This window comes from Plectropomus leopardus, chromosome 13 (genome assembly GCF_026936395.1).
Source record: "Plectropomus leopardus strain MGB_pleo_1.0 chromosome 13, ASM2693639v1, whole genome shotgun sequence".
NCBI classification, from domain to species: domain Eukaryota; kingdom Metazoa; phylum Chordata; class Actinopteri; order Perciformes; family Serranidae; genus Plectropomus; species Plectropomus leopardus.
The window spans coordinates 12,857,105-12,871,760 of record NC_142188.1 but is presented as its reverse complement, the minus strand read 5'-3'; the positions used below and the strand labels follow the sequence as shown (position 1 = coordinate 12,871,760).

Below are 14,656 nucleotides of genomic sequence, written 5' to 3'. Positions count from 1 at the left end.
CAAGGAAGAGACAAACGCAGACGGAATACTTTCACCGACGCACACTCTGAACTTTCACCCCTCCAACTGGTTTATTGTTTTGATTTAACAGGTTGTCTTTTCGTGTGAATTTAGCAAGTGACAAAACGGAAAGGAAATCTTAAAACGAGTAGCACTCTTGAAGATTTATTCACACGCTCACAGACGTTGTAAATAATGTCAGTATTGATTTAGAAACCGGCGTTGTTGTTGACAAAGATGCTTTCTCCGAGATAAGCTAACGTTAGCTGTGCGGCTAACGCAGCGTACGTAGCTTTGGTAACAACATGACGATGATGAGGAGCGGTGTGTAGGAGCGACCGACCACACATCGGATCGCGCCGATTTCCTGCTTGTCAATCACAGATTTCCAGGATTCACCTGTCTTTGTGTCTGGCGAGCCCCAAAACTGCTTTCTCAACGAAACACATAAAACCGGTGAGGTTTAATTGAAGAGGTAGGTGCGCGTCTTTGACAACCTGCTAGCTAACACTGACGATTGTTGACTTTTTTCAAACCCGTCTGGTTGCATGCGTGTATTTTATAATCATATTTAGCCACATACGTTTATGTTTTTTTCTGACTTCATACCAATTCATCTTTGCTCTTCAGTAATTCAAGTCTAATCGTCTTTGTAGCGTTGGACATTTGCATCACTTTCTTTCAATGGGTGAGGAAAAGCCGGACACGCTTGACTTTGTGAAGGACTTCCAGGAGTATCTGAGCCAGCAGACTCAACATGTCAACATGATATCAGGCTCTGTGAGCGGCGTCAAGGAGGCGGACGAGCTGCCACCAGGTACCAAGCCATCTGTCATTTATTGTCTGCAACCTCTTTTTGGAAATTCTGCTGTTTTCCAGGCGTCTGGATTTGTTGCAAAGTGATACATTTGGCGAGGAAAATGACCCAAAAAATAGCAAGAAAAAAAAGTAAAGTGAAAGTAAAAAAAACTAGAAATAAAAAAATACCTGGAAAAAGCATTAAAAAAATCTAATATTTCTGTAACACATTTTAAATATGTAATTATGATCATTTCAAATATAGTTTTTCTCTAGATTTTCTCTCTTTTTATAAATAGTTTTCCAAATCTACTACTTTCTTGCAATTTGTGGAACATTTTTTACCAAGTTGCTCATTACCTTTTTTCAATGTTTGTGAAAGATACTTGGTTCATACGGGGACTTGAATTGTGACATTCCAAGTCCTTAAGGACTGAGCCACTGCTGTCCAAATGCCATCCTGATCATGTGTCCCCGTAGCTGATACTGCATAATCAGAGTTTGCACTGTAGGGTCTTTCATGTTTTCTCTGCATAAATTGGAAGTCCTGCTTATGTTCCTGCCTGCAGACTGCAGTCAGAACGGACTGGATCACCCCTCAGTGGACATGTCACTGGAGGACAGCTCAGGGATCCTGGTGGATGGTTTTGAGAGGACCTATGATGGCAAGCTCAAGTGCCGCTACTGCAACTACGCCACCAGAGGCACAGCAAGACTCATTGAACACATCCGGATTCACACAGGTAAGTGTTTGTAGTTGATCTTCAGGTGAATAACATTTACGAGGTTTTGTTATTTAGCCTGTCTTCTTCAATCAAACAGGAGAGAAACCTCACCGCTGCCACCTCTGTCCATTTGCGTCTGCCTACGAGCGCCACCTGGAGGCCCACATGCGATCGCACACCGGCGAGAAGCCTTACAAGTGTGAGCTGTGCTCCTTCCGCTGCAGTGACCGTAGCAACTTGTCACACCATCGCCGTCGACGCCACAAACTCCTACCAATGAAAGGCGCCCGCTCGCTTTCCCATAAGAAGATGCTGAGTGTCCTACAGAAGAAGGCCAGCTCACTGGGCTACGGCCGCCGACTCCTCATCAACTTCAGCCCCCCTTCGATGGTGGTGCACAAAGCTGACAATGTGAACGACTTCTCCCATGAGCTGCCCCACTTACGCCAGGAGACATATGATAATCAGAGTCGCTCAGTCGAGGACGGGCACTCCACAAATCAAAATAACCATCACCATGACATGGTTATGGATAACCCCTTGAACCAGCTGTCCACACTGGCAGGTCAGTTGGCCAGCCTCCCTTCAGAGTCCCAGGCCCCGACTCAACCTCCCATGTCTCCAGGAGCAGAGTCTATTGTCGACGAGAAGCCTTTCCTCATCCAACAGCCCCACCCTGCCACAGCTCCTGTGGCAGTCTCAGCCAGCATGGCCCATGCTTCCTCCTCTTCCCCAATCACCCCAGAGCCTCGGGCTCCTCCCCACAGCAACTGCAGCCCTGGAGGGGGACCCTGCAGCGACCACAGCGGGCGCACCAGCACCCCGAGTATCTCCAACAGCCAACCCAGCACGCCAGCCCCAGGTCTGTCCGTCCCACTCCAGGACCCCCATATGCTGCATCACTGCCAGCACTGTGACATCTACTTCCCCGACAACATCCTCTACACTATCCACATGGGCTGCCACGGCTACGAGAACCCATTTCAGTGCAACATCTGCGGCCACAAGTGCAAGAGCAAGTACGACTTTGCCTGCCACTTTGCCCGCGGGCAGCACAAGTAACGGATGAACGTGTAAAACTTTGAAAGAACTTTTAAGGGACAGCTTTGTTTTATTAATACCATAGTAATTTTATTTATTGGTCTTTTACTTGGCCTTGATGTAGCCTAGCCTTTGAAAGTTGTACTTATAAAAGTCAACATTCAGATGGTTTCATTTTGTATAATTAAAGGTGCCCATTCAAGTGTATTATAAAAGGGATGATCAGTGTTCTCAACAGGTTGAGAATTTATTAGCGGTGGAGAGAGTTACATTCATGTGCTGTCATAAATCAGAAAAACAAATTTCCTTTAGCCAAAGTAATTAACCTTACTTAATATAGTGGGTTACCAAGTTCCCAAAAACTCCTTACATTTTCTTGCCTTTATTGCAGTATTTTACAATTTGTCCCCCTTTTTCAGCAGCAAATTATGTCCTCAAAGAAAAACTTTGTCAACATCTGTTTGATCTGATAACTTTCATCAGTTTTATTGCAGCAAAATGCTTCTGGTAAAATAAAAAAGCTATTGATTTTATTATCTTAGTAGGCTGCTCAAAAGTTTAATTTGTATTTTTAAAATTAGTAATTTATATTTTTTACAAATCAACATTTGGCATCTGTATATTGATACAACATTGCCATGCAAACTATCGCAATACTATGCTGTATTAATCCTCCCCCCATCCCTACAATTACATTGGAAGATGGTCAGCATTAAAGCTGCATACAGGATTTACAGTAAATTAAAATGTGGACAGAAAACAGGTATGTTATCACTTCCTTTTACATGCAGAATAAACGTTTTGAGAGAACGATGCACATGCAGTTGCTAAATGTAATGTTTTTAAACATGAAATCACCTCATGAAGGAGAAGGAAAACGTGACTGTAGCTCAACTTTACCTGACACGAGAGTTAAGGGAAGTCTAGTCTCACACACTCTCAACGAAAGAAGAGTTTTTGGAAGGACAGCACTGAGTGGGGCCCTGAAAATAAATTCTCAACCCTCCTGGTGTTATATCTAGATTGCTCTGATGATACTAACGCAGGAGTGAAACTGTTGACCTGGAGTGATCTTACTTAAGCCTTGTTGAAATTATTTCAGTGCTTGGTGCATTACTACTATTTCTTTGCAGTGCCTGACATAGTCACTTTCTTGTGTGTCCAACATAGAGAGGACTGTTACTTTGAAAATTACTAGATACTATTACAATGTCCTCTTCCTATTGTGATCAATAGGCCCAGGACCTTAGAAAAAAAAAGTTTGGCCGTTGTAGTTTTCTGTGGTAGCCATGATTTTTTTTTCTTTTTGCCAAAACTCTGCTCCATGAACGCTGCTAATACACTTAGGAATCAAATCTGTATGGATGGCATCCACAGTAAAACCTGGCCAAACTTTGTATCGGTGGTTTCAAGCTAGATTTTGTAGAAGTCGGGTTGTTTTGAAGTTCCTTCACACAGTGCCCTTCCTTGACCAGCATCATGGTAACTTCATTCGTTTAGTCAAAAGGGTTTTGCGTATCCTTTTAATTACATCATTAACGACACGTTCTGATGTTTTGATATTGTACGAAGTCACTTTGATATCCAGTATCTCCGTATTTAGGACAGAATCACCAAGTCTCGTGTCTCATGTGAACACTTTTTCAGAAATGCCACGTAGCATTGGGGATGCCACGTTTCAGCCTTTGTGATAACACACACTGAGATCCCCCCCCCCCCTCCCCATTCCTCACATGGATCCCAGTGCTTTTCTGAATATTTACTGAGTATTGTATTCTGAGTCGTTGGATAGATGTTCAGTGTCAAAAAAGCAAAACTCATGTTGCAGTAAGACTGCTACTTTAGCAAGATTGTTCTTTGTCTTGGGTACTGTTGTCTGTTGCTTAGCAACATGCGTGGAGAACATAGTTACTGTTTTTAGGACCACCTCCTCGTCGCCATGCTTACCAGTAATAGGTGCATCCAGTAATGACTGCCTTATGTTCTCTGTGTGTCGTAGGTTCATAGGTAATGGTGAATGTTAAAGCCTGTTGGCGATCACTCTCTCCCTCTGGGACGGCAAATCATTTTATTGTGAGATGGATTAATCTTACTAATTTATAAGTAAAGTGTTTTTTTAACTGAGCTGCACTTTGTCCTTTGTCTTTTTTTTCTCTACATCTTTTTCAAGAACAGAAATCAGTAACAGTGATATGAATGAAATCAAGGTATAAGCGTAGCTCAACTACCCCATACAACCTTACTTCAAAAAAATCCAAACTATCCCTTAAATGTTGATCTAGGAGTATGACATAATGAGAAACACAAAGACAGATTGTCTTTTGATGATGCCTTTAATGAGTTAATGTGGTAAAATAATAAAAATGGTGGCTATGATTCAGTGTCACCATGAACAGAATCAGCTGTAATCATTTGTAAAGATAATAGAAGCAGCTCACTGCAGAATCAAGTTAAGCCCTTTCCTCCTCAAGAGTCTTTTCTTCCTTTTTCTCAGGGTCTGGCAAAGAGAAATAGTTTTCTTGAAACTATGACATTAAAACATTTTTTTTTTTTTTACTACAACATAATATTCAGTTAATCCACTATTGGTATCAGAACTTGGAAAAAATGACTACAGACCTTTCAGTTGGATGGGACCCAGGACCAGAGTTTCGCTGTCGTGCTGTGATCCCAGGTCTCTGGTCGCACGTTTCATGCAGCCTCGGCGGCAGCGGGAGCTGTAGTCGGAGGCTTGGCATATCAGGACCTTGCACTGAATGTACACCGACTCTGTGGCTCTCAGGAACTGGAAGGATTTAAAAGTGAAGCGGGCGTAGGGCCGGGTCCCAGAGTAGTAGGCCGCGTAGGTGTTGTCTGCAGGACAGCTAAAGATGAAACAGAGACGATGTTACTGGAATATACTATCAATTTAGTTTTTTTAATATTTGGTAATGATAAAAATAAGTTTTTCAGTCCCATTTTTAAGTAAAAGCATCAATAAAACAATGTAAAAATTCTCCTTTACAAGAACGTTTTATTCAAAATACTACTTAAAGCACAAAAAGATCATCAACAAAATGTACTTAAGATTAACAGTATTAAATAAGTAGCATTTTACTGTAGAAGCAGGTTGAGATGCAGTTACTTAAACTACTTAATGTGCTGTTTGGTAATTCAGTCCAGTGCAACGTATGTTTTGATACACTAATTTAAACTGTAGGTTTTTGGACTTTCTTTGAGTTTTGCTCTTCCATTGAAATGTTGGATCATTTTTGTGATATTTAAATGAGTTTACAGTGAAAATTTGTTTTTGGTGGAACTGCTAAAAACTTATAGACATCTGAAACGTGACGAGAGGCCACAACTGCTTTTTATTATTGGGATTCATTAGATGTTTCAGAATAAACCATGCAAATCCACCTGATCTTATTTTAAAATCAGGCACAAGAGCCCAGTGCGGGTTAGTTACTCAAAAGGACAGTTCATCCCAAAATCAAAAATACAATTTTTTCTCTCTCTCCCAAAAGTGCTATTTATTCATCTGGATTGTTTTGGTGTGAGTTGATGAGTGTTGGAGATATCGACCATAGAGATGTTTCTCTTCTCCCAAATATATCAACACTCACCAGCTCACACCAAAACAATCTAGACTGTCAAACAGCACCACAGGAAGTATTTGTATTTTTGATTTTGGGGCAAACTGGACCTTAAAGCTTTTCTGCTTTTGGGGAGCAATAAGGCAAAGTTTACCCGTTGCGAACCAGGTAGTAAGGTCTGCTGTAGAAATCATGGGGTGATGGTGAGGTCACACAGGTGTCAAGAAAGAGGACCAGAGAGCTGTCACTCATCCTCAGGTCCACTTGGACATACAAGTTCTGGTTGAGTGTCACCTCATATGGAAATTGATTCACCTGAGAGTGTAAAAGTAAGACATCAGCATGGTGTGTGTAAGGTTTTAAAAAAGGAATTATCTGTACAAACACCCAAACACACCTTATAGTAGAAGCTGCTGGATGTGTAGAAATCCATGGTGGTGTTGAATCTGCCTGTGCCTGTAATGCTGCTGTTACCATGATGACGCACAACATACATGATCTGGGCCACTGAGTCCTGCTCCATCCGACAGCCCACGTTGATCTTAAGGTGAGACTGACGTGTGATTTCTCCGGAGCTGGAGGTGTAGGCACGGAGACTGTTGGTGTAAACAACTCTGCCCTGCTCAAACTGTTCAAGGTGGAGGACATTGGAAAATAGTCACACTCCGTCTTATTATCATCGCAGTTATTTGTGGGAGAATTGTCAGGAAGTGCTGTTAATGTTTTCCAGAAGGTGATGAGTTGTGTACCTTTCGCACGTTGCCACATGTGTTAATGGGGAAGCTGAAGACCACCTGATAACTGGTGACCCGGGGTCTGCAGTACGAGTCATTCAGGTACAGACTATACCCGTCGTAGCCGAGAGAGTTCAGGTAACTCCTCTGGATTACAATATTCATGGTGTCTGAGGAACAGTCCACTCGACCTGACAAAGGACCGTGTTCACAAGATATTTACAACAGTCTGAATTACTTTAAGGATGAAGGTGTACTCTCAAGAGCCAGTGTTTGCAGGATATCCCACACATTCATTTATTGGTGGCGGCCCACCATGATCCAAACATCTGCCACCACCACTGAGTTTCTATTTTTGGAGCTGAATATTTTATCAGGAGCGCTACAGAGTGCCCCAGGGATGACATTTTTCTGTAGGCCAACCTCAAAGCTAAGATCACCCTGGCTCATTCGTCAAAAAGCCTATGGGATTTTTCCATTGGATTTTGGTTGCTGCAGAAAATAAACCTGAAGGAAAAAGTTATTGCTAGGTTATAAACGAACTACACTACCGTTGCGTTGCCACCACTACAAGGCTTAAAACCATGTTTGGCACAGTCTGGCGTGATGACATTCTCTAATCTCATTTAGCCACTTGTTAACAACCAGCTTTTTTTCAGACACATAAAAGCTTAAAAGTTTGCAAGTGGGGTATTTCTTGACGTATTTTATGTTATTGAACAAAACCCGAAAGTCTCCCCAGCCTTTGTTAACCACAGACCTTATTTAAGGCCTCTAACCAAAAAAAAAAACATTCAAAAACGCATCGACTTTTGAAACAAGGGAACTGGAGGTGCTGAAATGCTAACGTATTAGGGTTTGAGGACTATTACTGGGGTTCTCTGTTTGAAATTTTCATACTGTTTGGTTATGTGTTGCACTACACACACAATCCGAATTTAAAGAGGGGACACAGAAAGATAAAAAAAAAAAGGGACACACAGGTGGGTCTCTAGCATCCCAGTAAAGCTTCCAAAAAGCTGGTTCCTATTTCCATCATTTCATTATTTTTTATATTATTTTATTATTATTTATAATTTTTATTTTCACAAGAGCCAAGTTGGTTTTCACTAAACATTTAACACAAATATAATAACAAAATAAAAGCTTGACGTCCTAAAGCCACTTTCGAATCAACCATAATTGTACCTGAGCTCGGAGGTAGAGAGCTGATGAAGTCTGCACTGAAGCCTCGGCCAACGACAGAACCATCAGTCCGGAAGAGCACGGTCATGTAGTTGGAGGTGGAGTAGAAAGAAGTCAAACTGTTGTTGCACACTTTCCCCAGATATCGTGAGCCAACAGACGGCCCGTCGTAGACAGCAATGTAGTCGCAGTTGCAGCAGTTCTCCATTCTGTTTTTTAAAAAGATAACAGAATCCATAAATTATTGACTCACTGCAGTAAAAAGACAACAATCTCGACTACTTTATAATATTTTTAGGATCTGTATGTCATCACATATTTTCTCCTTTTATCAATTCATAGAACAATTTATACTAATGATCTTCAAAAGGCAGTATATTCCTCACTTACTGCAGGTATGAGAATGACAGGGCGATTCTTTGGTCATACTCAGCCCTGAGCTGCCAGACGCAGTAGGTGTTGTCGTCGTAGTAGTTGGGATGGTTTGGGCTGGAGAAGGTACCAGAGCCATACAGAGAGCCTCCACAGGGCATTGCTGAAGGTGGAAAACATTAAACAAATGTCACTGCAGTGGAATTTTTTTGCAGCAGGATTATTTTGTACAATGAGGATCCTACCAGTGGTTGGTGCCTGAGTTGAGGCATAGCAGACAGCTGTTTGGAAAAAAAAAAGGTTTTTAATATCACTTTTTGGTGGAAAATTATCCACGTGTGCCAAGCTTTGAAAGAAGTGATACGTACAGTAGTAATCATAACAACAGTTGCCATTCCATTCACAAGAGCTTGAGCAGGAGCAGCTTCCCATGTGTCTGCCGCAGTTATAACGACATGAGGGCTGAGCTGAGAGACACAGGAGAGCAGGAAGACATTTCAATAATCTTTCCTGTTAGCAGAATAAATGATTGACTGCTTTATTCACATAATACTCTTTGTTGTTTGAGAGGTTGTCTTACCTGTGGTGGTTGCATAGCAGTAAGCTACAAAGCAGAGAGGAGAATAAAATTATTAAAGTTTATTTTACACCTCTTATTACTGACAGATACACCTTTTGTTTATAATCTAGGTGTGAGCAGGGGTGGAGCCAGACCTTCAGGGGCCTGGGGGCATGGTCCCCGGGGGAGATTATTGGTATGTTCCATTTGCACTGGGAGGTCAGAATTTCCTAGTTCCCAAACAAACATTTCAACTGCAATGCCCCCTGTATTCGGATTTCTGAAAGTCTGAGAAACCTCACCAACTCTTACCTTCAAATCCAAGATGGCTGCTCCGTGCATTAACAGTAGTGAAAACTGTAGCAATATACCATTTATTAGCACTTCTTTCTTATTTGTGCCTCATTAAATCAGTCGTATGTACAGTCCTGTCCAACTTCTATCTGTGAATATGTTTCTACGGTGGTTGTATGCACAAAATACAGTATAATGCATTGTTATCAACTTGTATTGCTAACAGCGGCTTGCCTGGCTCTAACTGGTATTGACAAAAACATCTGGTTTTATGACCACCCACTGCATAATTAAGCACGGGCCGCTTTGAGCAACAGTCTGTCTGCCAATAGTGTCCTCAGCTTTAGTCAGATCCAGCCCTCACTCCTCTACAGCTTCAACCTCTCAACCTTTGATCACTTGTAGCTCCAAAAAAGCCCAAGATAGCAGTCGAAATGCCAAACTCGAGCCTTCAAAACAGGAGTCCCCAAACTCAAATGAGTGACATCATGGTAACTACGTCCATTATTTTTACAGCCTATGAATAAAACACAGAAAATAAGGCAACACTGAAGACCACATGAACCAGAAACTTTGATTTTTGGAAAAATGTAGGAAATTCTTTCCTTCATGACAAAGCGTGCAGTTTTTCTCTTTTAACTACTTGTTCCTTTGGTTTAGAGTTCTGAAAGATCTTTTTACAATGTGTCCCCAACATCCTGTTTCAACAGGAAATACATAATATTAAGACGAGGAGAAAACTGCATCACTGTACAGTCAATTTTTTATGAAGAAAATGGATAAATAATTCTGTGACTTTGTTTATGATGGTCTTGGTTGGGGGATATTTCAGTGTGATGCAGGATGCTTTTTAGTAGCAACTGTGATCATAATGTGCAGCAGCTTCTCCGCTGAGCTTTGAGTGACATTATACTTACAGTTGTAGTCATAACAACAGTTTCCTTGGTATCGGCAGGAGCTTGCGCAGGAGCATCCTCCAAGGTAGCTGCCACACTTGTTCCGACATGAGTACCAATCTTAGAGAGAGCATTAAAAGATTTCAGTGATTGATAATATATTTTTCTGTTTGGTGTGTACGTTGCTGAGTTTTTCATACCTGTGGTTGGTCTGATAGGTCTGGGAGTTGTAGTAGGCAGACAGGTAGCTAGATGACAGAGAAAAGAGAATAATGGTGTTATATTATTTTACAAACCCTCTTCTATAATACACCTGCTCCTGCTGCATATTTTGCAACTGTAACAATTTAACATCCAACTCAACCGTCCTGCTGTTTGGTAGAGCACATTTTGAGTCACAATATTTTAATACAAATGTGTTGAATTTAACTCAGCCTGATTGAGCCATCTCTACCATTTCAGTTTGGGTATGCATTTTAGGTTTTGTTAAAGAATTCACAAATGCCGCTGTGTCTTTAAGCAGTCTGCCTTTTCAACAGTAAGTTTGCAGCACAAACAAATTACACCAGACATGAGCACTCTGTGTGGTGGGATTTTAAAAGGAAGGCACATTTTTTAACATGGTATTGTTTCAGATGTGTTACTGAGCAGATTTATTTAACTTTATACAAAAAACTAACAACATTAAATTTTTAAAAAACATGCTCTACCAAATGTTTGATTTTGCATTTTATGGTAAAGGTTTGAGGCTAAGAAAAAATTATGAGATTACTAAATGAGCTTGTAGTTAAATGATGCATAATTTAATGTAATTTCATGTATATTTAATGAAAGAGTCTGTGTGATTTTTTTTAACCATTTCTGAGATGTTTTCAAAGCTGTTTAATGGTAAATATCTTGAATATGTATGTAGAAATAATAATAATACTGGTAATACTACTCATACAATGGTCACAAATTGGTAAATGTTTGCAAGCTAAAATATTCCAAGCATTTTAACAGTAAATGAATGATACCATGAACGGCCATCTCAACCATTGGTAGAGGCCCATATATTTAAAAAACTATGGGGTCTGTTTAAAAGAAAGAGAAAAAAAGATTTTTTTATTATAGCCCCAAGGAAATAAAAAAATGCAAGGAAAAAAAAATCCAATTTCTTTGTTCTTAGTGAGGACATTAAAGGGGTAAACAAAAACATTGCATCCCTCCATGTCCGTGTAAGCACCGAGGAATTTGACAGACTCATTCCTTCAGCATGCGAGGGATGCAGAACCTGTTAATGCTATTGATTTGTTAGACTTGGCACTTACTGTGGTAGTCATAGCAACAGTTGCCATAGTATTGACAAGAGCCCGTGCAGGAGCAGCTTCCCATGTGCCAGCCACAGTTGTTATAACACGAGGGCCGAGCTGTGAAACACAGGTTGACATTACAGTATAAAGGAATTGTTGCATATCAAGTACTTCAAGATCAATTGTAGCTTTAAGGGTTTTTACGTGTGACGTGAGGTCTTTGAGTCGTAGCTGGGCAGTAATCTACGGGACAGAGAGAAAAAAGTAAAGTTTATCCCTTATGTTACTGCATAATAAATTATAATACAACAACTGTTTGTTTGTCAGTCTTAACCCTTTGAAACTGTTCACAAACCTTTCACAAGTATTTAAATCTTTGAACCCCTGAGCAAGGTTGTGTGTTGTTGTTGTTTTGTCTTCCCATGTTTTTGAAAGAATTCAAGCCAATGTGTTCTGGTTTCAAAGGGTTAAAAAAGTACAGTGCCATGTGTCATTCACAAAACAGCATTACACTGGAATTTGACAGTCTGATTGCTCAAAGCGAGAGAGCGCTGCAGAGGTTGTTAACACTGTTGATTTGTTAGAGTTGGCACTTACAGTTGTAGTCAGGGCAACAGTTGCCATAGCTACGGCAAGAGCTTGTGCAGGAACAGCTTCCCAGGTGCCAGCCGCAGTTGTAACGACATGAGGGCTGGTCTGGGAGACAACATTCACTTTTTAACAAGATCACTTCAGATAGAAATGTTATGTTTCCTTCAATGAAAATTTTACTCTTAAAGAATAAAAAATAACAAATGAAATATGATGACAACAAAAAGAATGCAATCACACAAATGAGAAAAATATTAAGTTGTTGCAAATGCATTTAAAGGGATGGTGTGTTATTTAGCAATCTAGATTGTTTTGGTGTTAGTTGCTGAGTGTTGGAAATATTGGTTGTAGAGATGTCAGCCTTCTCTCTTATATAATTGAACTAGATGGCACTCGGCTTGTGGTCATCAAACAGCCCAAAATACATTTGAAAAACTCAACAGCTTTGTCTCTTTCCAGAAATCATGACCCAGTTACTCAAGATAACCCCCAGACCTTGCTGTGAACAATTTAATGTAGGAACTATTTTCTTTCTATCAAACTACACTCACCACCGCGGGTGCATTCCAGGAGAAAGAAAAAAGTTCCTACATGAAACTGCTAATAACAAGGTCTGCAGATTATCTTGAGTAACCAGGTCGTGATTTCTGGAAAGAGACAAAGCTGTTGAGTTATTCAAATGTATTTTTTAGCACTCAGATTATTGTGTTGTTTCGTAATGTTTGAGAGTAGACAGACATCTCTACAGCTGATATCTCCAACACTCTGCAACTCACAGCAAACTGATCTAAAGTGATTAATAGTGCCACAGGTAAGAGGTCAAATATGTGTTTATATTCTGAAGTGAAGTGTCCCTTTATGGTATCTGTGGCAGCTTTCTTTTTATCTTTGGGATTATGTCTACTGATAAAAACTGAAGCATTTATAATGATCCCGTGACAGTGATGCCTACAATTTTAAGTTAACTGCAAAAGTTCTGTCGCATGGATGCCCCTCCATTAACAAGTGCAGCATCTGTATATTAACATGTACTAACCAGCATCAGTATTATATTGCAATTTCTCGTCTATAACTGCAAGTTACCCAGAACTATAGATTTATTTGCAAAAACATTATTTAGATATTAATTAGACAGAAGCCAGGCATGCTTCTTATTTTGCAGGTATTTATTTTACCTGGTGTAGCAGAATATGTGGCGAGTTTTATATCAGCTGAAAAAAAAGCAGAGAGATAAACACTTAAAGGCAAGAATGCATTTTGTAACTCAAATGAAATACATGTTCATTATCCTGATAATCTGATATTTTCTCTTTCGATAAAGGTCTCTGATTTAGCTGATATTGATTTGACACATTGGACAAGTCACTGAGACAGAGATAGGGTAAGGCAAACAACATTTTGGACATATGTATGACATGTAAAGCTAAAACATAGTTAAATTATTTACACTGTAATGCTAGTTTTTGTACCTGGTGGTGTTGGTGTTTCCTCAGTTGTTTGGAGGCGAACAGCACCTGATATATGAAGAGAAAAAAAAGAGCAAAAGGTCAGAGTGTCCCATTCAAAGACTATATAGAGACAGCCAGGGTCTGTCAAAAACCCACCAAAGAGACAAACATATCAACTGGAAAACGTAGTACAATACCTTGCACTCCATGTAAGGTGACCACACTGCAGAGAACCAAAAGAGTCCACATGGTGATTTCGTTCACCTTCCAACCTGCTTCAGATGCTCAGCGGGGTAGCTTATATAGCCAGACACCTTGATGTAGCACCCATAAAATTTCTGCTGCCACAAATAGTGATACATTACTTATTAATCATTACATCTGAGAAACACCACACTTGGTTAACTATCATAAAGCAAAGATGGTTCTCTACAGCGTAAGGATGTGTTTTAAGATATTTGCTTAGGATGTATGGTAAAACTTCATGAGGGCTTTTGGGAACTTACAAATGAGCAGATTTTTAAACATCATTCATAATGATCCCACATGAGAAGCTAACATCTGCTTCAGTCATTGTGAGTGAATCCTGTTGAATCAGGTGCATTGTCTTTTTAGTAGAGAGAGTGAACATTAAACATTTCTATATGTTTATTTTCCTGTTCATTGAAAAATACTGATGTTATTTCATATTTGTTCAGTCCTGGAGAATTTCAAATAAAACTTACATTTTGCAAACATGCACACCATTTAAATTAGATTAAGTGATCCTTTAAATGTAACAAATGTGAGTTTCTTTTGTTCTTTTTTTTTTGCAGCTGAAGATTTGCATACTCTTCACACTAATTGACAAATAATGTCATAGTTATCAGCAGCACAATGACAAAATTATACACAGTGGAATTTTCAAAAGATATTTATGGTGCCCTGAGGATGAATCTGACTTTAGTGACTTCGAGAAAGTGACTTTTGGGTGGACACTGTGGTTTTTAACTAAATATGTCCACAACATTTGGATGTAATGCCATGTAATTTAGTACAGAAATTTATGATTACCTCGATGTGAACTGCAACAACTTTGGTGATCATCTGACTATTCATTTAGCGCCCTCATCAGGTCCGAACTTAAAACCATGAGTAAAGAAAAAA

At 39.9% G+C, this 14,656-nt stretch overlaps 2 protein-coding genes across 3 annotated transcripts; one reads left to right on the top strand and one right to left on the bottom strand.

The window, feature by feature from the left end:
• Window positions 1–51: 51 nt before the first annotated feature.
• On the top strand, window positions 52–4,688 carry ikzf5 (IKAROS family zinc finger 5). 2 transcript variants are annotated; one of them, XM_042502796.2, is made up of 4 exons: window positions 52–456; window positions 657–817; window positions 1,368–1,541; window positions 1,621–4,688. In XM_042502796.2, the coding sequence occupies exons 2-4, from the start codon at window positions 685–687 to the stop codon at window positions 2,583–2,585; spliced, it is 1,272 nt and encodes a 423-aa protein (XP_042358730.1). In that variant the 5' UTR covers window positions 52–456; window positions 657–684; the 3' UTR covers window positions 2,586–4,688. The 2 variants fall into 2 exon arrangements, with proteins under 2 accessions (XP_042358730.1, XP_042358729.1); XM_042502795.2 differs by having other exon boundaries at window positions 52–475.
• A 190-nt stretch (window positions 4,689–4,878) lies between these two features.
• Window positions 4,879–13,797, bottom strand: cuzd1.1 (CUB and zona pellucida-like domains 1, tandem duplicate 1). The gene is made up of 18 exons (XM_088086634.1): window positions 13,708–13,797; window positions 13,532–13,576; window positions 13,238–13,273; window positions 12,069–12,167; window positions 11,676–11,714; window positions 11,490–11,588; window positions 10,380–10,427; window positions 10,201–10,299; window positions 9,011–9,034; window positions 8,799–8,897; window positions 8,676–8,711; window positions 8,449–8,593; window positions 8,062–8,267; window positions 6,889–7,064; window positions 6,537–6,767; window positions 6,294–6,454; window positions 5,184–5,428; window positions 4,879–5,061 (listed from the first exon to the last, which is right to left on the bottom strand). Exons 1-18 carry the CDS (start codon window positions 13,757–13,759, stop codon window positions 5,015–5,017), a joined length of 1,887 nt encoding a protein of 628 aa, XP_087942760.1. The 5' UTR covers window positions 13,760–13,797; the 3' UTR covers window positions 4,879–5,014.
• Between the last annotated feature and the right edge of the window lie 859 nt (window positions 13,798–14,656).